Here is a 24534-nt window from a genome sequence, read left to right as displayed (position 1 = left end):
ATCCTAAAATACCTGTGAAAAACCCTTCCCTCCAGATACTTTTCCCAATCTGTCTATCTTGGAGGAAGGGCAACTGGAGTACTCCTTGCAGGCAAGGATTGTGAAACATCAGTTCACATACTTTGAGCATGTTGTCAGGAGGGACCAGTCCTGGGGCAAAACTCACATGCTCGAGAAAGTAGAGGGTCAGTGAAATGGATGAAGAGCCTCAGCAGCATGGATGGACAGAGTGACCACCAACAGTTGACTTGAACATGGGAGGGAGAGGAGGGGAAGGAAGGGGAGGATGAGGAAAGGTTTCCAGTGATGGTTCACAGAGTCTGTAAGAGTCGCCTTGACTCAATGGCACTTCAACAATAACAACAACAACATGTCCGTAGTACTATGGCTAAAAAGCTAAGCCTTAGAAGGCTTATCCTTGACGAGACACTTAGTGCCCACTGTTAGTAACTGGGTAAAAGGGAATTGTCTCCATATATCTGAGGTTTGATTTGGTTCATTCAAGAGAATCCCTATAAAAATTATCTGAGTCAATCTTCTTGCTTACGCAGTGATTAGGGAATTTGGAAAAAAACGGAGAACTATAGTAAAATGGTTGCCCAAGTAACTGTCACATTTTCCTGAAAGCGTACGGCACATTATCAAGGCACAAGGTTTGATTGAGACATTTTGAGAATGCCAAAAACTAGTGGAGGAAGAAAAACGCATAATCATTTTATTGAGAATCATTCAGATTAGATACTTCTAAGAAGACAATTTTATTTTGTTTTATCTCTTTTTTGGAAGGAAGAATAAGATAATTGTATACACTATAAAGAAAATTAAAAGACGGTCAGGACATATTCATTATGCTGGGCGCTGAACAAAGTATGATCTGATTATTGGCTTGAATGCTTTCACTTTTGATTGAGATGGAGAGATTGTAGATGGGCACAAATGAAGCGCTTGTTTTCGTTGGTGTACATGACACAGAATTATAGAGTAATTTGGAAAAAAAGTTTAACAGTATTTTGGGGGGTAAAATACAGCAGTTTGTAATGATAGCATGGTTGTATTTGGATATGTGTATATTATCATCTATAATCAAGTTTACAGGGGGAAAAAAGAAATAGGAATATTATCTGTTGCCAAGTCCTAACTCATTCATCTGACATTCTGAGCCCTTCTCAAAATATCTTCTTTGAAAGGATCCCAGCAAAGGAGAAGAGTTTAATAACCATGTTTAAAATGAAAATGCTTCTGCACAGATATTCTTCTGATCTAACAAATGGTAGCTCTCAATGTATCTCTAAGCCAAAAAGGCAAAATAAGGATTAATAAATTATATCCCAGAGATTAGTGAGCAGTAGGTGAAGTGTTATGTATTTTCTTTTCATATCTTATTTATTATTAAAATCCCTATATATTCCTACCAAATGAAATGAGTCTACATCTGTGACACGTGCATGACGATGTGTGTGTATATATATACTCTCTGTCGCTGTCCATCTAATCTCTTGTATTGCGACTAGAAATCTCTCTCTCTTGAAGTGGATCACTCATTTCTGCCATTGCTGGGAACTGCTGGAATACTCATCCCCCACCCTTTCATAATCACCCCTCTGCCAAGTACATGGCAAATTGCCCTGGTGTTAGGGACCAACAGCAAGTGACTACTTTGCTTTTTATATGAATCGTCTTCGAGTTGGCTTGCTTGTGGCCAACATGTTTATGAGCTCCTTGTGGAGAGGAACCAGGCTTAGTGTTTGTTGCTGGATTGGTTTGGATTTGCTTTTGCTTCCTTGAAGTGGTTACCAAAACCCTAGGTGTTCTAGAGGTAATTATCAATTACTCAACATGGAGATAATATGTATTGCACATCATACATCCTTCTTTTATATAGCAAAGCAGTTTTGGGGGTAATGTTATATATTCAAGAGTTTGACTTATGGTTAACACTATGACTCATAAAATATAATTTTTATGCAAGAATAAGAGAAGAAATTATTTCAAAATAGTATGGTGTTTATCAGTCAAAGATCTACTACATAAGACAAAAGTGAAATTCCCTTTGTTGACACAATTGACTTGGCTCTTCCGGCCAAATCAAGGCCCATGCCATGGAGTCAATTTAACTCCTGATATCCCTGCAGAGCACAGAAGAATGGCCCCACAGGCTGCCCCGTGGGCTTCCCAAGGCTGAAAATTTTTATGAAATTAGATAGCCACATCACTTTCTTTCAGAGCAGCTGGTCGATGTGAACTCCTGATCATTTGGGTTGTACCTGAGCTCTTATCCACTAGGCACCACAGCTCTAAGTAGTATTTGGCAAATTGAAGCCAGCCCGACTCATGCATGCTTTGTACTTTACCAAATACAGCCACGGCCTTTCAGTGTCAAGCCTCAGTCTCATTCGACCCATTTTTAAACTCAGGACTGTCTTGACTTTTGTCCCCTTGCTTTGCAGGGACCTTGTCACAATGTCAAAGGGAAATTTGCAAACACAAACTTGATAATTGGACATTGGTCACATTTCTGCTTTGGATATCCAATATCATAAAAGCCAGAGTGATCACATGATCACACTGTCTTGATTTCAAAGTTGTCTCTGCATAAGATCTTCAAGTTTGCGAAGGCAAGCGTTGAGATTTGGGTTTGATCTTCCTCCACAGGTCTTACACCCAGACTCTTCCGATTATGGTTAGCATGAAGCTCATCCTGGTTGAGCTGTTTTCTGTCAGTTCTGCCCTCCCCAGGATGCCAGCAGGTGTAAATTAAAGCCTGCCTAGGTGGTTTGGTCATTCATTGATACCTGTGTGTGCTGTGTCACCATTTTTGTTTTGCTTTCCTCTGGCAAAAAAAAGTGAGTACGCCGAGTGCATGATGGAAAGATTGGCTTTTACAGGTACTTCATTTCAAGTGGCCTTGTGGAAGGGATCTCTTTCAAATAAGTCTAAGAGACTTCCATAATGCTGTATTTTTAACACAATGACAGGTGGTTCAAATCCACCAGCTGCTGCACTGGAGAAAGATGGGCAGTGAACCCTCTGGAGTGTCAGGTATGAACCAGTTTCAACTCAATGATAATGAATTCTTTTTGAGCTTTCCAGCATCGATAGGGAACTGTGATGGCCTTAGGGAGCTCTGGTAGCTTGATGGTGAGGTGTTGCACTGCTAACATAAAAGCACACAGTTCGAATCCACCAGCTACCCAGTGGGAGAAGGATGGGCATTCTCCTCCTGTGTGATTTACTGTCTCTGAAAACCCTAGGAATGTCAGCTCTGAGTTGGTGCCACCTTCATAGTACGTACAAATTGGTGACCTAGCGAATAGGGATTGTGTGCTGCCAACCTAAAAGTGGGTGGCTCCAATCCACCAGCGAGAATGATGTGGGAGAAAGCTGAGCAGTCTACTTCTGTGTGACTTAAAGCCTCTTAAAACCCACTACATGTGTCACCAATGAGTCACTTCCAAGTTGACCGCAATGAGAGGGTCCAGCAGTGTTTGTCCAAATTGCTACCTTCCTAAACGTCTGGTGGAAGTTTCAGGTGCTGTCTGGAAATGTTCTTTCACGCTGTCTGAATCCATTCCCACCCAAAATCAGCCTTTCCCCCTTGAAATCTGAACATCACCTTGGGCATAGTCCACAGGGAGCTGAACTGTTAACCCGACTGTGGTGTTTCTCTGGTGGTTCAAATCCACGAGCAGCATCTCGGGAATAAGATGGGCAAACTCTTTGCATGTGCAGTTTACCGCCTTCTGAACAAACAGCTATGAGTCAGTGTGATGAGAGCGCGGTGAGTGAGAAGGGCGAGAGGCAGGAGGAACACTGATGACTTAGTGGTAGAATTCTCTCCTTCCATGTGGGAGACCCTGGGTCGATTCTCATGCAGTGCGTCTCATCTTTCAGTGTTCTATGATCATGTCCTGCTGGTGGCCTGGGGGTAAGAAGCTGTGCTGCAATCTCAAAGACACACTGTCTGAATCCACCAGCTACGCAGTGGAAGACAGACAGACGATCACTTCCAGCTCAACTTACTGCCTCTGAAAAACCGCTGGAGGCTCAGTTACGGGGTGGCTCTGCCTCTATGCCACACAACAACAACAACTACATGATACTGAGCAGATTTCAACAGAGCTTCCAGCCTGAGAAGTGCTAAGAAGTGTGTGTTGATTTACCTCCCAAACCCCATGAATCATAGCAAAGCAACGCACAATGGATCTGGGAGAAGCACAAATGAAGGCAGTACTGTGTTCCTTCTGCCGGGGGTCTCTGTGAATCGAGGACCAACTCAACTGCAGTTAACAACAGTAACAGAAGCTGAAAAACTAAGTCTTTCTTACTCCTCTCTTCACTTTTGAAATGAACCTTTCAGAAAGAAGTCCTTTGCACCTTTCTCTGCCCTGGCTCTGAGCGGGCCCTACTTACCTCTGTCGTCTCCCCCTCCGTACCTCGGCCGGCACATGAGCCAATGCCTTCCAGGCACGCTTGTGTACTTTCTGACATTAATATCTCTTCAAGCTGAATAGGCCTAGGGCTAGCCAGTTCTTTCTTTCCCTGTCGGCCGTCAGCAGCTGTCATTCAAACTAATTGCTGGTATTCCGTTGTAATTGCATCTGGATTGGAAGAAATCATAAAATATAGACAAGCTACTTTTTCTTGACTTGAAAACCAGTGGCCAGCCATTCCACCTCTCTCAGGCAATTGTTTTTGTTCTCTTTCCAGGCCTTCATCTTCCTTCTCTCATTTGTCTCCATTCATCCTTTCTCTCCTTGCAGCACATAAAAGAATCAATCTTTCTTATTTTCTTTCCCCCTCAAAAAGCCCTACACTCTCTCCAAGCTTAATTGCATTCTTAGTACTTTCCATATGCACTTATTAAGAAAGATTTCTTTGGTCGGGTCCACAGCGTATTTAATCATAATTCAATCTGAGAATATAGAACTTATGAAAAAGGGTGCCAGAATAGTTTGAGGTTATGTTGTCTATCCTAAGTGGGATAGGTTTGCCTTAATACTCAATGGAGTAATTCAAAAACCCTGTCTTGCTATTGGTATGAGGTGCCGCTGAGTTGACCAAAACTCACAGCAGCCCTGTGACCCAGGGATCTGGACTCTGCCTCGTGCTGTGCCGTCCTCAGCATCTCAGCTGTACTTGAAGTCATGGCTACACACACTCAATGAGACACACTCAGTCCATCTGAATGAGTCTTCCCCTCTTTTGCTGACCCTCCACCTGTCTAAGCACGAGTATGTGACATGAAGCTTCACTCTCCGTGCCCCTAAGGAACATTCTGATTGCACCTTCTCCAAGACATATTGTTCCTTTGATACTCTATTAGATATTCAGTACTTGTTTTCAATTTTGTGCACTTATTTATGTGTGTGTGAACATAGAATGAGATGGTGATTTCAGATGAAGTTATAGATGCTTTGCAATGGAATTTTTTTTAAAAAGTATTTTGTAGTCCCAACATTTTCTACTTGTCTTTTGAAAATAGAATGAAAAATTAAAAAAAAAAATAACCCCAAAGCAACAAAATCCAACAAACTAAACCCAAACTAACCAAAAACAAAAGCCAAACCCACAAAAAAAAAAAAAAACCAAAAAAACAACAACACACCAACCAACCCACAACAAACCAAAGGTTAGAACATTTAACTAGATAATGGAGTTGAAAGTGAAAATATTTTTTTCATTCTTCCCCATATTCCTATTTCTTTTAACAGGCTAGTTTAAGATGAACCACAGGTTTTGAATCCAGAAGACATTTTCTTTTTTTAAAAAAAAAACCAATAATATTTAAAACAGTAAAATGTAGCAAGAATGAATTGGCAGTGATAGGAAAATAAGTGTGTAGAATATGAAAAATGTTAAAAAGGAAACTAAATTTAGGCATTGTTCTGTGATAACTGGAGTACTTTTGTGCTTTTTTTTAACTATAGTACATGTGATTGCTTACAAAAGTGTTATCAGAACATCTTTCATTCTGGAAGATACATTCATGACCATCAGTATTCACAGTTTCCTGGTATGTATTCAGACATACACTCGGACTTAGAATCTGGTAATAACAGAGAAGGCTTAATGTCCATTCTAATTGCTATTTTAATCAGATGTTGACTACACTGCTCTCAACTTGTGAGCTTTCTTAATGATTTCTGTGGGATGTTGGCTTTGTCTCCTCCAGCTACATTCTCCTTTCTTGATTCAATCTTACTAAGATATAAAACGTACATATTGTTGTTGTTGATTGCCACTGAGTTGAGCACACCTCACAGCGACCCTATGAACAAAAGGCCTAAAACCTTTTTATAACTACCAACATATCAACGTGTTGATTGTGGACCCAAGTAAAACAAAGTCATTGACAATTTCGTCTTTACTCCATCTGTCATGATACAGTGGTGAGAATTTTGGTTTTCTTGATGTTGAGATCTAATTCATACTGAAGGCTGTAGTCTCTGGTCTACTGCAGCAAGCAGGTCAAGTCTCCCTCACTTTCAGCAAGCAAGGCTGTGTCATTTGCATGATGCAGGCTGTTGCTGAGTCTTCCTCTGACTCTGATGCCACATTCTTCTTCATAGAGTCCAGCTTCTTCAATAATTTGCTCGGGATACAGATTAAATAGGTTTATAGAGAGGATACACCTGTTATGCACATCTCTTAGTATTAAACTATGTAATTTTTCCCTTGTGCCTTTTATACACCAGACTCTTTGTCTAGGTATCTATTGGTTTCACATGAGCACAATTAAGTGTCCTGGGATCCTCACTTTTCTAATGTTAACCATCATTTGTTATAACCCATACAGTCAAATGCCTTTGCATAGTCAATAAAGCATAAATAGACATTCTTCTGGTATTCTCTGCTTTCATCCAGGATTCATTTGACATCTGCAATGATATTCCTGGTGCCATGCCCTCTTTTAAACTCAGCTTGAACTTCTAGCAATTTTCTATGTACTGTTCTAGTGAGTTTGGGATAATTTTCAGCAATTTTTTGCCTGCATGTTATATTCATTATATTGTTCAATAATTTCTACATTCTATTGGATAACTTTTATCGGGAATGAGAACAAATATGGGTCTCTTCCAATCAGTCAGGCAGGCAGCTCTCCTCCACTGACACCTGACCCAAGCCTTGGTATTTTCATTTGCTTCATATGCATCTGAAAATTGAACAGTTAAAAAAGGAAGACTGAAGAAGAATCAATTCTATTGAATTCTGGCATTGGAGAAGAGCACTGAATATCTCCTCAGTGGCCAAAAGAACAAATAACTCTGTCTCGGAATAAATGCAACCAGGGTTCTACTTAGAGACAAGGACAGTGGATAAACCTTCATCTCACATATTTTGGGCATGTTTTCAAGAGTTCAGTGTTTGAAAAAATATACCATGACTGGAAAGGTGGAATATCAGAAAGGGAGAAGACAATATGAATCGATAGTATTTCTAACAACAGGCCACTCAAGCACACTGAAATCTTAAAGATAGTATAGGATGGGGCAAGGGTCAGATCTGTCTTCCATAGAATTGCTGGGAGTACTTATTCCAAGACATATTTGTTCATTATTCTGGCTGTCGATGGTATAATATCCTTCACCAGCATCATAATGCAAGTAATTAATCAATTCTTCCTCCGTCTTCCTTATGTGTTGTTCAATTGAAAATACTATCGTCTGGGTCAGGCACATCTTCGTTCTCAGAGCACACATGGTTTTGTAACGCCTTCAAGAGATCTCTTGTGTCATGACAAGTTAAATCACAAGGATCAATAAATGAGTCAAATAATCACAGTGAACATAGATAATGAGTTGACGTAACCTTAAAAAGATCCTTATAGGGAGCTCTGGTGGCCTAGTGGCAGGAAGCTGCACTGCAATCCCAGAGGCGCATGGTTCAAATCCACCAGATGCTCTGCTGGAGAAGGAGGGACAATCTCCTCCTGTACCAGTCAGATCCAATTTGACGGTATACACACAAAAATTAAAATAAAATATTTTTAAAAGGTCCTTCTACCTTGTGAGTCCTGTTTTTCTTGAACTTGAATTGCTATTTCATACTTAGAGATTCGTTGGAAGAGCTAAGATGGCTTATGTAAGACGCATGCTTTCTGCGTTAGATAATGACCTCTTCTCCCCTTGACCTTCTTCTTTGCTCCCTTCTCCTTTGTTGTTGTTACCTTTATGTTCTTTATTTCTGTCCCTTAGTTCTATAACCTTTCCAGTGTGTCTTCATTTCCTCTTCTTAGTAACAGGGAGCTGGGACCCCCCCCCCCTCCTACCTCCCAAAGCTGTGGTGAGCCCAAAATGATTTTATAAACCATTAAAAAAAAATGAACTCAAATAGAAGTCAGTGCCATTATTAGCAGTATTAACATCAGTGAGTCATAACATTATTTCCCCAGTCAACATCATAGATCTGTAGGTCCCCATTCCAGGATGAATCTGTGATGTATTTATAATGCTTGAAAATCTAAATTCCTGTTTACCCCCTAGCTGTGTCCACATAGACCAGAGAGGGAATGGGATGTGCTGTGTTCATGGGATTCATCAGCTGTGAAAGTGGTAATGGTTCTGAATTGATGGCAAGACTTCGTAGAAGCAAAACAACTGTATTGGCAAATAACTTGTAACAGAACGAAGTCAGAGCTGTGCAAAAGAGGAAGCAGAGGTTCTCTCTTGGTGTGTGTTTCTTGCTGATGGCTCTGAGACACAGGTCAGTGAAACCTACGGCTTTGTGAAGATTGATTCTCCACAGGCCTTGTCCACTGAGAAGCACTGTCCGCAGATGCACTGAGCTCCAGTAAATCTCCCTGAAGGTGGTAGATCTATTTATTGCTTCTTAAATTGCTGTGAGCTTGTGTTGATATCAAGCATAACAAGCAGTAACTGCCTCACTTTGGTCAAGGTTCTGGCGTCCTGGGTTTCTTGTCAGGCCCCTATACTTTAGGACACTTTCTTAAGTCTATGACAGAATGGTTCTCTGTGCCGAGGGTGAGAGAGAAAAGGTTGCCCAGCTTTACCTGTGCTCCCCTTGCAGGCCAGCCTTTTGTAAATCCGGATGGAACTCCTGCAATATACAACCCGCCTACGAGTCAGCAGCCCCTGCGGAGCACGATGGTGGGACAGGCCCCGCAGCAGCCCCCGCAGCAGCCCTCACCTCAGCCCCAGCAGCAGGCCCAGCAGCCGCAGCCGCAGGTGGCAGGCACACTGGTTACGCAGGTAGGTAGCCCTTTGGGAACCACGAACAGGGAATGCCCAGAGATGAAGGCTGCATGTCCCTCCGAGCAACAGTACCTCACCCAGTTCACTTAAGCCTCATAAAAGAAAGCTGGAAGCTTACAGACCTCGGGTTGCTGGTTGACAGGATTTCATTTTTATGTATAGAGAGCGACTAGTGTCCCATCCAGGGATTTGCATGCCAAAGTTATGGTTTTAGGGAGAATGAGGGACTCACTTTTTTCCCCTTAGATTTGAGTGCTGTTTTGATAGTATATCTAGAATCTTAACCTTTGAGGCTAATCTCAAAATACAACCCAAGGTGTCTGCAACCTTGTGGCCACCCATTGCCATCAGACTCACACTATGCTCATGCGTATGGGTCAGATTGCCCTCTACCAAGGGGAAGAGCAGAACTCGGTAAATCTCATGCCTGACCCAGCTGTTCGTAAGCCTCTGATAGACTTGCAGACCCATCCTCTTTCCCAAGTTATTGTCAGTTGCCATTAAGTAAATTCAGACTGAAGACAGCTCCACTTCACACATACTGAGTAGATTTGCTCCACAGGCCTGTCGAGACTATGACCTTTCAGAATCAGAATCTCCACGGAGCCTGTGGGTAAGTTCCACCACTAAACTTTAGACTGAAAGCTACCTGCTTGTTCCTTCGTACAGTCCAAAGATCCTGGGTTACACACTGAAGAAGATAACAGAAGTCTGATGAATCCCAGAGTGATAGAGACTACCCAAGTGAATCGCTTTTTCTTTTAACTCTAACTCATTTTGTATAAGATTTTCCAAACCTAGAAGAACAGTTTAGGTCGTTCTGTTTGCCGAATTCATAAGGGTTGGACTGTGAGCCAGCAGACTCTCTGATGGTTCAAATCCACCAAGGCCCATGACAGAATGGTGGGAATGTCTCCCTGACAGAATAATGCTCCTTCCCCGTGATTTCCAGCCTTCCAGAAACCTACTGGAGGGGAGGCTATGAGTCGGTTCTGACACGGCAACAGTGACTGACAGAAAAAGAGAGGCTCTCTCTATTACCATCAAAAGCAGGGCAGTAATTACTGTTCTTCTTGTAAAAAGAACACACACATAATTTATCTATATCTATATCTAGATCTATATCATCTATAGCATCTATATCTATATCTACATCTACATCTCTATATCTATATCATCTATATATCATCTACATCTCTATCTCTATATAATCTATATCTATATCTATATCATCTGTATCTAACCTATATCTATATATCTACATCTATATCTATATCTATCTATACCAAAAAAAAGGTTTTGTTTGTCATCAGGTTAGAATCAGCTAATAAATGACTCTTGGGAAACTTTTCAGAGGCAATAAATTAGGAGGAGATTGTGCAGTTTTCTTCCACAGAACAGTTGGCGGATTCAAACCACCTACTTTTGGGTTAACAGTGCAACTCCTTACCACTAAGCCACCAGAGCTCCCTATAGACATAGACTTGCAACAGAACATTTGGTATTTCCACATTTCCCCGCAGGTAATTCAGTGGCATTAATCGTGTTGTCCCACTATCACCACTATCTTGGGGAGCTGCAATGGGCCAGCTTGTGTTCACCCTGCAGCAAGGAACCTCCCTGAAGCGCTCTCTGGCTCTGGTCCACTTGACCTTGATTTTCTTGTTGGTGGCTGGAGTGCCCTGTAGTCAGTAGTGTTGCTTCAGATAGCGCAGTCTTCCTGGGAGACTGCTGGGACAGTGCTTTCCTGTTACCTGATCAGTCTTTCTCTCTCCTCCAGTCTATCCAGGGGCTGCAGGCTTCCCCATCGTCAGTGCAATATCCAGCTGTGTCCTTTCCTCCCCAGCATCTCCTGCCTGTGTCTCCAGGGCAACACTTCCCTGTGGTACTGTAATGCGTGTGTCCCTGTGAGACGTGCACTGGTCCCACTGCTTTTCCGGGCAGGGCTGGCTGACACGGGGTGGGTGTGCTGTGCTGTGCAGGGGTGGAGGGGTACGTGCAAGCATCCACTTAGGAGCACTGCATCTGTGCGCAATGACGGCTCCCTCTCTGTCATTTACTCCACGCTTAGTGCTCCTGGGCGCCCTTTAAATAGTTGACCAATTAAGCAAGAACTGAAAGGCTCCCTGGGTGAGCCCTGAATCAGAAGCAGAGAGACTCCGGAATTTGGGGTGAGGGATTAGGAAATAGCTTTAAGTCTTTGGGGATGGGAGCCTGTCATAATCCTGTGCTCCTGGTGTAGGTGTTTCCCTGACACCCTAAAGCCCCAATTCTTTTATTTCTCCCTCAATGTACTAAGACCTGTAGCAGCTTCACAGCTAAGTAAAGTCCTCCTGTCTCAGGCCAGGCAGATGAGCAAATACTATCCAGCTCAAACAGCGAGGTCAACCTCCCAAAACTTCAGTTCTGGTTCCTTCTGCAGCATCACCTTTCAGTGGGAAGGGATGCGGGTGCCTCTGGTGCTCTCTGGGAGACCCTTTCTCTACTCATTGCTGGGAAGACCCCCAGTTCTACAGCACCATCTTGAAGAATGTGAGAGCCTCAAAGAAAAAAAAAAGAACAAAAAACCAAATCACTGAAGATAATTTAAAATAATCAATGAAAAAGAAAACAATTCCTGCGGAGAGGGAGATAGACATCAAATCCCTTTCAGTGACTGCAGTCTGCTTGCTCCTGTTATGCTCTGGCCTGAGAATTCCTTCTTTTAAAGATCTTTGGTTTACCCAGTTGTACTTCCTCCTCCTCCTCTCAAAACTGCAAGCAAACATGTGGCCTGCGTCTACTTGAACGTGCCTCCCCTGTTACTGAGCTCTTGATGACTTTTTCTTTACTTTTCTTTTTTCTTTTTGGCTTGTGTCTGTCACTTGCAGAGAGAAGATGTGGCCACGCAGTTCAGCCAGATGAACTTGAGCCGACAGTCCTCAGGAGAAACCCCAGAGCCCCCGCTGGGTCCTGTCTACCCAACATCAATCTTGCCACAACCAGCCCAGCAGCCAAGCTATGTCATTGCCTCCACAGGCCAGCAGATTCCTCCAGGGGGCTTCACGGGCTCTGGACCACCGATCTCCCAACAAGTCCTCCAGCCCCCTGCCCCGTCACAGGGCTTCGTGCAGCAGTCTCCGCCCACACAGGTGTGTATGCTTCTCCACACACCTGTGACATACAGCTGATCTCATATAGACCTCTATCAGGGACCTTGGTAATATTGTGCTTAACATGTTGGGTTGCTAACCAAAAGGTCGGTGGCTCAAACACACCCATCGCTGCGTGGGAGAAAGGTGTGCAATTTCCTCCATCAAAGATGAATAGCCTTGGTGAGCTCTGGTTGGCCTAGTGCCAAGAAACTATACTGCAATCCCAGAGGTATGCTGTTTGAATCCAACAGATGCTCTGCTGGAGAAGGAGGGGCAATCTCCTCCTGTACCAGTCAGATCTGATTTGATGGTGCACACATACACACACACACAAAATTAATTAAAAAAAAATTTTTTTTAAAGAAGTTGGATAGCCTCAAACACCCAACATCGGGTGATGGAGTCAGACTCCCTGCAGTGCACTTCCAGGCTGCAAGTACAGAGGCCACATGGAAGTATATTTGATCAGTCAGGAACGTCCTTGGGAAAAAGATAGGCCTGTACCTGGGAGACTTCTGACAGTCTCTTACTGCTGCTACTGATATGCACACTTTTCTTTTTGAATATCAATTCATAAGCATTTTCTGGAGTTAATCTGGGGCTTCAGGCAGGAGCTCTGCTATGAATATAAAGGAGGGTGGTAATCCGCCATCGGGTGGCCTCCTCTCCCCCTGGGGGGACGCAGAGCACACGTGAGCTCTCGCGGTAGCCATTAATCATACTTAATTGACGTGAGCATGTAAGACACCACAGATCACTGATTTTTACCGTCTTCTCAGAGAATGATTATGTGTTCCTGCTCTCCACCAAACATCTCGGCTGCTCTCCTGGGCATCTCTTGCAGAATATTGGAAGTGATTACTGTCAAGAAGCGAAATGCGCTGCGGCATTTTCTGGTCCGTGTTCAAGGCACACGCATCCCAAGCAAATCCCATCTTAATTATGAAGCTTTGCCTCAGTGGCGCCACTTCAAGTGCAATGTCACCTTCCTATCACTGCTTGCGCTGTTTTTGCATCTTGAATAAATTGTTGTCTTTTCCAGGCCACACAATAACTACACCGTAATCTTCACTCAAGTTGTTCATTTTAGCTGGTGTGATTCATTACGACCTCCTTTGCTATGGCCTCCGCTGTAATAGATGTTGGCTAGTGGGACATTCAGGGGATGTAAGAAGTAATTTTAAGCCCCACAAGAAAGGGCTTTGTTAATATATTAATTGTATGGTTAATAAGTCAAACACTTCAGGTTTCATTATCTGGATAAAATAGTTCCACTCTTTGGGCTTAAGTAACACGTAAGTGTTCTTACTTATCTTGGTCGTCAAAGAGATGAGCTGGCAGAATATTTAATTGAAGTCTTGAAAAAACACCCCAGCTCAGACCTGATGAAGCGATTTCAATATTAGCCCTCTGCAGGATCAGAGACAATTCAGGACCCCTGAAGGGTCTGCACCAGAGATGTTCTCGTTTCTTCCTCAATAAATTGACAAATGACAGAGAAGGAAGAAACCCAGAACAGATAGATGATCATGGTTCACGGTAAATCTGAACATCTGTGGCACTGATGGTTTTGACCAATACATGAGGTATCTTGGGTGATCTCTTTTGTGCTTATCTATGGACCAGAAGGTCAGAAGTTGAGCCCATCCAATGGTGCCACAGAAGACAGACTCAGGAATCTTCTTCCACCACAATAAAAGCTCAGAAGACCTCAAGGAGCAGTTCTACTTTATAACACATGAGGTTGCCATCAGTCAGAATCACCTTGGAGGCAGCAGGCTGGTTTTGTGGTTGTGGTTGTGGTAAGGTGTCACTGAGTATAACAGGTGTGAACCCTGCCCTATCATACACCAGCCTTGTGATCTCCAACTTGCTCAAGTTCAGGGTTACACTCTGCCAATCCCTCTTGGTGGGGTCTTCCTTTCTTTCCTGATCCTCCAGTTTCTCCAGAATGATGTCCTTTCCCAAGGATTGACCCCTCTTGACAACCTACTCAAAGTAGGTGACCTAAAGTTTCACTTCAACTCTAAGGAGGTTTTTTGTTGTAGTATATCTCTACCAAAAATAATTTCATTCCATCTTTTTGTTTTAGTAATTTTAATGAACATTTACAGAGATTTTGGATTTCCATTCATTTATTTTTTCACTTTTCTCCCTGTCTAGCCCTCTCCCCTGCCCCACCCTCTAGTTTGCTCCTCTCTTTGAAAAAGTAAAAGAAAAATTCTTTCTTTGGTATACAATACCCCTCACCCCTCCCCACCACTCCAGGTACACTACACTATTCGCCCTTAATTCTGGACTCTTGTGATAACTATTAATACCCTATCAGATATCACTTTTAAATTATTCTCTCCCTCATCTGTTTCAATGAAGTATACATAATTTATCCAGTTTTTCTCAGTCTTACCCCAACCTTTATATCAGTTCCATTCTACAACAGTGGCACCATGCAGTATTTGTCCTTTTGTGACTGAGATATTTCACTCAGCATAATGTATTCCAGTGTCACCCATTTTGAATAATATTGCATGAGTTCCTTGTTTTTCAATGCAGCGTAGTCTTCCATTGTGTGAATATACCACAGCTTCTCTATCCATTCATTTGTTGATGGGCACCTGGGTTGTTTCCAACTCCTTGCTATTGTGAACAAAGCTCATTCCATCTTTTAGAAATTAGCACATATAAAGTGGGAAGAAGACTAAAGAAATATTCCTAATCAGTCTGGACATCTGTAAAATACTTTCTTAAGAAACAGCACATCAAAGGAGGCATATATAACACAAATGTCACAGCCACTACATCTGCTCTAGCTCGTAGCAACCCTCTATTCTGTTTCTGAGGCTGCAGATACTTATAAGAGTTAGATGTTGTGTGCCATCGAGTCAGATCTAACCCATAGCTCACCCTCCATTGAGTTTTCAAAAACAGATAATCACACAGAAAGAGATTGCCCATCCTTCTCCTGTGGAGCAGCTGGTGCATTTAAACCAAGAGCCTCTGGCATTGCAGGGCAGCTTCTTACCACTGGACCACTAGAGCTCCCTTTATAAGAGAACACTTCTCATCATTCTCTTATGGAGTGACTGGTAGATTTGAACATAGTGACATTCCAATTAGTAAACGCCTTAGAACCCTGGTTCTCCGTGACTGTTACTACTATGTTTCATTGAGTCCCTTTGACGTATTGCAACCTTAAGTACAAAAGAACTCAACCTGTGTCATTCTCACAGCCTCTGCCGCGCTTAAGCTCACTGTTACGGTCATTATGTCAGTGGACCCAACCTGTGGGCACACCAGAAATAAATTTATGCAGAGAATACAGACATTTAAAAACTTTAAAGATCAGTTACATTTCCTTTCCAAATGCCCACAGGAAGGGTGAAGCTGGAAACATGTAAAGGAGGAAAAGAGGTATCTTGGAATGGAAATGAGCAGAGTCCATATTTTCAGTTTCTTCTTTCTCTTATTTTTTCTCTCTCTTTGTCTAAGTTATTATTTTTTGAAAAAAATTTAGTCTATATTTTAACATTATTATTCTTGTTATTGTTTGTTGTTGTTGTTGTTTGATGCCGTCGAGTCATAGACGACTCATAGAGACCCTATGAACAAACGGCCTGAGCACTCTTCATACATAGAGTTTCCGGAGGCAAGCCATTTCGGAAGTGGATGCCGCTCCTGCTTCCAGGCTTGATTTAGTCGGGAAGCTCCAGCCAACACTGTCCACCATGGGTACCGATGATTCCTGCGCTCACACCACCATGCTCCTTCCTTCTGGCGAGGAGAACTTCCCAAGACCTTGGGAGGAGCCAGCCAACCAGGAACAACATGGCTCCTTCCTCTCCTCTCCCAGCTGCCTTTGGGCTTACGGCTGCCTTCTGGTTCAAACCCTAGGATAAGCTGCCATCAAATTGACCCTTTACTTCTGGCAACTCTACACAGTAGATCAGACACTGCCTGGCCCTTCACCATCCCCAAGACCAGTGGCCAGTTGGATTGGTGTTTTTCAAAGGGTTTCACTGGCTGATTTTTGGAAGTAGATCACCAGGCCCTGCATCATATTTTAGAAGCTCCACTGAAGCTCATCAACATCACAGCAATGTACAAATCTTTAATCAGTCAAAAATACATGATTTTTATCCCTTTTTTGTGTCCTTTCCCCTCCTACTTTCTTTTCTTTTTCCCTCCTCTTTTCATAGTGATTCTTTAAAGAATATCTCTTAACTTAGTTCAGCTTCCTTCCAGAATAAGAAGGATGAAGGTAGGTGCCTTAGGTATTTTTTGCTGTTGTACACAGCAGATGGCTTTAACAAATAGAAATTTATTTCCTCGTAGTTTAGAAAGCTGGAAGTCACCAGCTCTAGGAAAAGGCCTTTTCTTTCCTTAAGCTCTAGGAAAAGGTCTTTGTCTCCTTTCAGCATCATTGGGCTCTACATGTGTTGGAAATCTCCACACATTTGGGCTTCAATCTTCCTCTGCGTCTAGGAGTTTCCTAGCATGGGGACTCTGGGTCCAAACGGATGTACTCTGCTCCCTACTCTTCTCTGATGTCTGGATGCTTGAATAATCTCTTTCCTATCTCAAAATATGTTAACTCAAGATACAACCTAATCCTATAGATTATATCTTGCCTCATTAACACCATAGAAATTACAATTTGTAACAATAAAGGATAATTAAAACAAGTAGGTTAAAAAAGCAGAGGATAACTACATAATACTGACAATCATGTATCATCCAAGATAACATATATTTTAGGGGAAACACATTCCATCCATAACAGTGGGTCAGGTTTCTGTTTGTATCTCATGATTTGTAGCCGTAATTCCCAAGGGCTGAGGAGAAACTAATTAAAAGAATAAAGATAGTTGGATTTGGGACAACTTTGAATACAACGTCTCAAATTATCAATAATTTAGACTAGGAATATAAACACAATAAAAAATAATATTACAACAATAGAATCCTAAAAATGAGACTCTTAAAAATAGTAGTAGTAAGGAATTGTACTGTAGTCGTGGATTATATTGCTCTTAGTTAAGGAGCTCTGATGACATAATCCCTAGCAAGTTGCTCCACTGACCCAAAAGTTTTGCATCTCTCTTAGTTCAAATCCACCAGCAGCAGCACAGTGAGAACCAGACAGGCAGTCTCTGCCTGTTGTGTTTTACAGCCTCGGACACCCAGTGAAGGGTTGCTGTGGGTCAGCGCTGAGAGAAGAGCCGTGAGGCTACTCATAGGCTGGAAATCGGAATTTTTTTTTTTTATGTCTCATCTCTATTCCCACTAGGAAAGTACTTCAGTTTCACTATAATGCTACAAACTATCACTAGAAAGTCCTGATGATGGTAAGAAAATATTGCATCAAACATTCTGAATTTAGTGCTTTTAAATAAATGGCCATTTTACTGGTCCAGATGAGGTCAGACGTTTCAGACTGACCCTGTCCAGATGGCTTGTCTGTGCTTCTCATGGTACTGGCTCAAGAGGATCACCTGGAGCTCACAGTGCCGTCTGAAACTTTGTTTAAAGCGGTTTGACGGGGCTGAGCATCTGCCCTTCCCCACACGGCCTTGCTTCACAGCAGGCTAGCTTGGACTTCCTTAACCTGTCTTCCAAGAAGCTGCCTTGATTCTGAAGGTTCAGACTTGAAGATCTCAGACATTACTTATACATCTGTGTGTGGTTCAGAACAAATTGCAGAGCTAGTTCAGATTCAGGGGCTGGGAGAAGATGCTTCATCCTTTCCATGGAAGAAGTAGTATATACCTATATCGAGGCAAACGAGTGGTTCTGGCCCCATCATTTCAGAGATAACAACATTACAGAGACTACAGAGATAACATCATTACAGAGATTAACTGTACATGGAAAAGAAAAGGGTACAAGGAGTAGGGTACGTCACTCTAGCAGCCCAGGCAGGCTTGCTGAAGACAATCCCAACTCAAAACTCATTCCAGTTGAGTTGGACCCTACTCATAGCTGACCCTCACTCAGAAGCTGGTAATTGTACTGGAGGAATTGCCCATCTTTCTCGGGCAAACAAAGCTACTAGTGAGTTTGGATCAACAGAGAGGTATGGCCTTTGGCTAGTGGAGCAAATCCCTACTGATGATGCCACAAGAACTCCCAAGAGACAAACCCCACAGTCCCATCGTCTTGTTGGATGGCTGATGTGTTCTGCGTTTTCAGAAGTTGCTCAGCGGATAGTCCTCAGTCTCTGTTCCTCCTCTTCCTTCCACAGATGTCCGTATATTACTACCCATCTGGTCAGTACCCTACCTCAACCACGCAGCAGTACCGGCCCCTGGCCTCGGTTCAGTACAGCGCTCAGAGAAGTCAGCAGATGTCACAGGCAACGCAGCAAGCAGGTACTTGGAACTTTCTTCCCTGTTTTTTTCCTCCTAGTGCTGCCATGTTTGCAGGTTGTCCTCTAAGCTCTCCTCTTTGGCTGAGTAGCCAAGCCTGGCAATTTAAATCAGCTCATTTCCCTTTGTCTAAGCAGGTAACAAAGCCCTTGATTTAACTGTACGTGCAATAGTATACAGTACAAAGGTGAAGTTCATCACTGTTAACATCCAAGTCATGCATTCTAAAGACAATTCCCATAAGGCTCCATTATGTTGGGATCCTTTTCGCTTATTTTAAAGCTGAAATCCAATCCTCCCATAAAAATTTAAAAAAAAAAATCTAAAACATAGAAAAGAGAGTTCTTTTCCTGGTTTCAAGGATAGGGAGATAGGTTACACTGGTTCTGTGTCATCATTTAAAAAATAAAACAACACAGGAAACAGGCTTTAAAGGAAGGCCGTGATGATGTGGCCTGTATCTCGGAGGATCTTTAACAACAGCCGACAGCCGTGGCCCAGCCTCCTGCCCGAGCCCTGCAACCACTGTGCAGTGGGAAGGGGGGCCGATACACTGTACGAGAGTGAGTAGCAGGTCTCACAGTGAACCGGTCTCTTTCCCTACTGTGTCACACTCCTGATGGAACGCCGTTACCCAGAGGACAGCGGGAGCCCCCAAGGCTGAGTGACTGGTGCTAGGCAGAGGGTTTGTGTCGTTCCTGCGAACAGAACAGCAGGAGAAACTGCTAATTGTCATGCTGGAGACCGCCTGCCAGGGAGACTCTGCCTCTGTAAGTAGGTCATGCAGGAGAACACGTGTCCTCACTGCAGCTCGTCAGTGACTGCTCTGTGATCTCATCTCCGCACGAGGTGTGTGGATTTTTGCATAGAATACGCACCGTATAGTACACTATGGGTGGAACATATACATAGGACATACACACTTGTTATACAGTCTAACTAGAATAGTTCCCTCTTCTCTGCCAAAGAATAATAGTATCAGACACTGTAAGAATACTAATGCTGACATTGCTAGTATTTTGCCAATTTGGAGAAAGAATTCGGTACTTCCAAATTGTAGGCACTAGAGGATAATTTGTTCATTGTGTGGCCTGGTTCAAGTGTTGGAGAAGAATTCGAGGGATGTATAGAGGACAGCCAGACCAGGTTTTATTTCTACAACAGGCTTTGTGTAGGACACAATCTATTTTGACCCCTGGAAACACTTTATGCTTTTGCAGGAATGTTTAAACAATGTTAGGACATTAACCATTTTAAGGTAAGCATTTGGGCACATTTTTTATGACCCCTGGAAAGTGTTCTTAACTTGATCATTTTGGAGGTAATCGTGCTTGCTTTCCATATAGATTGGTTCTGTACTGAAGTGTTAATTCCCTTTTGAAATGTCTTATCTTCTACTAAAGCGCTGGTGGCCAAATGGCTTAGGAGTTGTGCTGCCAATCCAAAGACAGGCAGTTTGAATCCCCCAGCTGCTCTTTGAGAGAAAATCTCACACACACAGAGAGAGAGAGAGAGAGAGAGAGAGAGAGAAATAGGCAAGCTCTGCCTATGAGATTTACAGCCTCTGAGAGCCCTCCGAAAAAGTCAGCTGTGCATGGGTTCTGACTTAACTGTACATAACAGACTGTAACAATGTTTATAAAAAAAATTAACATAGTTCTCTAAATGTCAAGAGGTTTCATGAGATTTTCCTTGGGATGACTAAAGATGTAGGCGTGTGATTATATTGGTTTTTGTTTTACTTAGTTTTGTGCCATGTTACATAGGTTTATAGAGAAATATTTTAGTACTGTGTTAAGGATGCAACAAGTGTGCTGGATGGAAACCACCAAATTGAGTTGAGGAGTTGAATCTGAGTAAGCTGGATGGTTGACAAGGTGACTGACTCTGATTTAGGGTGAGCTTCAGTTTCCCTGTGACCCTGCTTTGTACTTTCCCCCTTCACTGCTGAGTGTGAATGTTACCAGGGAGAATATAGGTGACAGTTTTGATTCATTGGTGACATGTTGTGAGAGCACTGAGGGACCGTCAAACTTCAACTCATTGTTGCAAACACTGTGTCAATTCCTCTCCATAACCGTCTGTATCTCCTTTGATGACTTCTCCAGCTATGGGCCCTGGGCCCTCTGCTTTTCCAAGCATGTTGTCTTTTTCCAAGGACTGGCCCTCTTTGGATAGGACATGCCCAAAGGATATGAGATACAGTCTCCACAGCCTTGTCTCTAAGAAGTACTCTCTCTCAGCTTCTTAGAAAGGGGTTTGTTCTTTTAGAAGTATGCTTAGCAGGACGAGGCTGGCATGGCAGGTTGTTAAGAATAACACTGTGTTGATGGAGGATTTCACAGAGTAAAAAGCCTCTTTGGGTAACTGTTTAATCTACCTGGAAGAGCTTGACCTTAGCTTCATCCTTTGTAAGTGGACTTCTAACACCAGCATCGGCTTGGCATCTCTCTTAATTTCCTAGGGCTGCTGTAACAAAAATGGCACAAACGGGTGTCTTTGAAGAACAGAAATTTGCTTTGCATTGTTGTTTGCTGTTAGGTGCTGTTGAGTCATAGACGACTCATAGCAACCCTATGAACAAGAGACCACTGTTCATATAATATTGCTTTTCATAGTTGCTTAAAATAAAAACCAAGATCTCAGCTTATTAGCTTATTTCCTTTCTTGGGGGTAGCCCACTCAGAAATGATTAGATTTAAGAGGTTCTGTGTTGCTCTGAATGGAGCTCTGCTGGCCTAGTGGCAAGAATCTGCGCTGCATTCCCAAAGGCACATTGTTCAAGGCCATCAGCTGCTCCATGGGAGAAGCATGGGCAAACTCCTCCCATGTGATTAACTGCTTCTGAAAACCCACTGGAAGGTCAGCTATGGGTCGGTCCAACTCCATATACAGAACAACGTGTTACTATGGCCTCTTCAACAAGGGAAGTCTTCTCAAACAACTGTTGTTGCCACAGGTATAGAGGCGAGGAGTCTGACACACATTTTGGCAGATGTAATTCAATAAGTAACAGCACTGTCCGCGGTCCATTGATACCTGACTTCTCTGAGTTGTCCTCTTTCTATCTCTTGCAGCCCTGCATCTGGGGCCCAACCCTGTTCTTCACGCATCTACTAGTGACTCCAGATTATACCATGATGTCCTCAGCTAGAACATGATTAAGCATCTCAATGGGGCAAAATTATGTCTGTTAAAGCCAAATGAGACTTTAATCCCAGTTTACATCTTGGCACTGTTCTTAATTGTTATTTAACTGCAGTGAGTGGTGTCTCCTCCTTCTCCTGCATTCTTGGCAGAAAGGAAATCTCTGATAGTAACTACATTTTTCCTAGACCTTAAAAACTATACACAGTGAATTTTTATGATGCAAATTGGATGCTCTGCAATCGATTAAATAGGACACTGAATTTGCACTGATTCCCGGTAGAGGGACATATGCTCTTCCTTCTAATGAGTCTGCAGTTTTCACTATATCAGTGAACGGTGAAGGTGCCAAGTCTGTGGAATAAGAATCCTATGCTGCTGGTGATTATAAAAAATGGCTACTAATGGTCAGCAGTTTGGGAGAAATCACATGTATATTTCCACAATGATGTTTGGCTCCTGTAGCTACAGATTTGAGGAGGAAAATAAAAGCCTTTCATTTAAGAAGGTTTCCAATAGAAAAATGGTTTCGCTGTCAATCTGACATTTTCAGGTCACCCTAGAGTGGAGGACAATTGTCTTTATGAAGCCGTTGTTGATAACCCAACATCGAGTAGGAGTGTGGTTGTGATGTTTAGCCAAGTGGGGAGTTTTTAATCACTCTAATTTAAAAAGAATAAAGTTGAGAGCATCTTACCTGAGAATAAAGTTTCTCAGTGGTCCATATTGAAAAGAATGATGCTAATGTATGCAAATAACTCATACATATTTTGAATATCATGCAGCCTCGAGTGTTATTTTCCTAAGCTCACTATACGAATTTTGTTTTTCACATGTTGATGACTTCAAGTGTTTTCCTGTCCAGTGCACTTAATGTGAACGTTTGCTTCCAGCAGCCTGCCCGCCCACCCCAGAATTCCTAAAACAGCTCTTCTCTCTATTAAGTCTCTGCCAATCCGTTTTTTTCTTGTGCAAGAAACCACGCTTCCCGCCCTGGAAGCAGCTTCTGCCAATGCAGGAGGTCCTAGCCCGGAGGGTGCACAGATGGGGGCCTTTGGGGCTGGAGAGAACCTGACAGGCAGGTGAGGCTGCATGCTTCCGCTGTGTACACTCCTCCATGCTGCCTACCTTATGGGAGACGATGCAGGGTGAGGACAGTCACAAGCAGAGAAGCTCTGCGTGGCCCTCATGCAAATGAGATGAACTAAACTAGCTGCCTGGGGCCCTAAGGAGTTGGGGCACTATGCAGTCAGACCCATGCCATCTTGCCATTCAGTTAAATACAGGGTGGGCACTGTGAGATTCAGGCTGCTGTGGGCAATGACTCCTGCCCACTTCAGGACCACCTTTGCTGAGACTATGGCAGCCCCAATACACAGCCCCCTGCCCGACCCTCCACCCATCTCTGTTGCGACATCACTCGGACATATTAGACAAAGATGCTGTCCAAGTTCACGCAGCCACAACTGCTCTAAAGGTTCTGGTGTTTCTTTTTAAATTACTGGAGTACTTCCACACTTGATCCATGAGTTTCTGATCACAGTGTACACCTTCATTATACAAATATGATCAAGATGAACCTGGTCAGTCTATTAGAGGAGGGTAAGTGAAGCCAAAATTCACTTCTGGAAAGTAGATGAGTGGTGTATGAGTGAGCACACTGTGATGGAACTTCTCATATAATCCCATCCTTTCGGGGGCTTGCCATTTATGTGGAGCATTATTTGTGGAAATATATAGTCATGACGAGAAAGAAGCATTGTTCCCTAAAGGTTTTTAGGTTGATTTCAGTAGTTTGTTATCTTACTGCTTTCAATTGATACCAGTTGTTGTTGTTGTTGTTATGTGCCATCGAGTCGCTTGTGACTCATAGTGACCCTATGTATAAGAGCTCTATACATTCTTCTATCCTGTGCCAACCTAGCCATCTCTTTTTTTTTCTCCTTTTTTTTTATTTACAAAATTCAAATACAAATTTGAACAAATTCTTTCCATTTCCCTCACCCTCTCACCCATCAAATCGTGCAACCCAATGATTAATCCCCCCTTCCCCCTGCACATCCACATCCCTCTGCTTAGAGGCAAGGATGGTGAGACTTCATCTCACATACTTTGGGCGGGTGTTGTCAGGAGGGACCAGTCCTTTGAAAAAGACATCATGCTGGGAAAAGTAGAAGGTCAGAGGAGGGAAAGATTCTCAACAAAATGGATTGACACAGTGACTGTAACAATGAACTTGAACATGTCAGACATGGGGAGGAGGGCCCAGGATAGGGCCAGGTTCAGATCTGTTGTTTATAGAGTAGCTATGATTTGTCATCAGCTTGATGGCACCTAAGAGTAACAACAGCAGGAATGAATCCAATGTTAATGAATTACTGTAAACTTTTCTTATTAATTAGGATAGGTATGCTTGACCTTGATAGAACAGATTTGAACTATGGCAATAAAACATGTCAAGGCGTTCATGGCGACTTGTGGATGCCTGCACTGACAAAGAAAGGTAATATTTTAAAGTCTGAATGATAAACAGTACTGGGAGAGACATTTAACAAAAGATTTCATTATGAGTCATCTGCAAGCCTACTGATTACTGTCCCTAAGCTTTTATATCTCTTTCTTTTTTTTTTCTATAATTATATTTTATTAATTTTCATAAACATTTACAGAGATTTT

The 24534-nt window shown here is 42.7% G+C and overlaps 1 protein-coding gene across 3 annotated transcripts in view; it reads left to right on the top strand.

Moving 5' to 3' along the window:
• Nucleotides 1-24534, top strand: part of ARPP21 (cAMP-regulated phosphoprotein, 21kDa) — a 138885-nt gene that overhangs the window by 58343 nt on the left and 56008 nt on the right. For 2 of the 3 annotated variants that reach the window (XM_006890606.1, XM_006890608.1), the window contains 4 exons: nt 9028-9209; nt 10993-11097; nt 12083-12343; nt 18588-18714. In XM_006890606.1, the coding sequence (XP_006890668.1) occupies nt 9028-9209; nt 10993-11097; nt 12083-12343; nt 18588-18714 (675 nt within the window). The remainder of the gene's footprint in view (nt 1-9027; nt 9210-10992; nt 11098-12082; nt 12344-18587; nt 18715-24534) is intronic. The other variant, XM_006890607.1, reaches the window with a different exon arrangement.

The sequence above is a fragment of the Elephantulus edwardii genome, unplaced genomic scaffold (assembly GCF_000299155.1).
Source record: "Elephantulus edwardii isolate Elephantulus edwardi_28Jun2011 unplaced genomic scaffold, EleEdw1.0 scaffold00091, whole genome shotgun sequence".
NCBI classification, from domain to species: domain Eukaryota; kingdom Metazoa; phylum Chordata; class Mammalia; order Macroscelidea; family Macroscelididae; genus Elephantulus; species Elephantulus edwardii.
The sequence above is the reverse complement of the archived record's forward strand: the minus strand, read 5'-3'. Positions and strand labels throughout refer to the sequence as shown.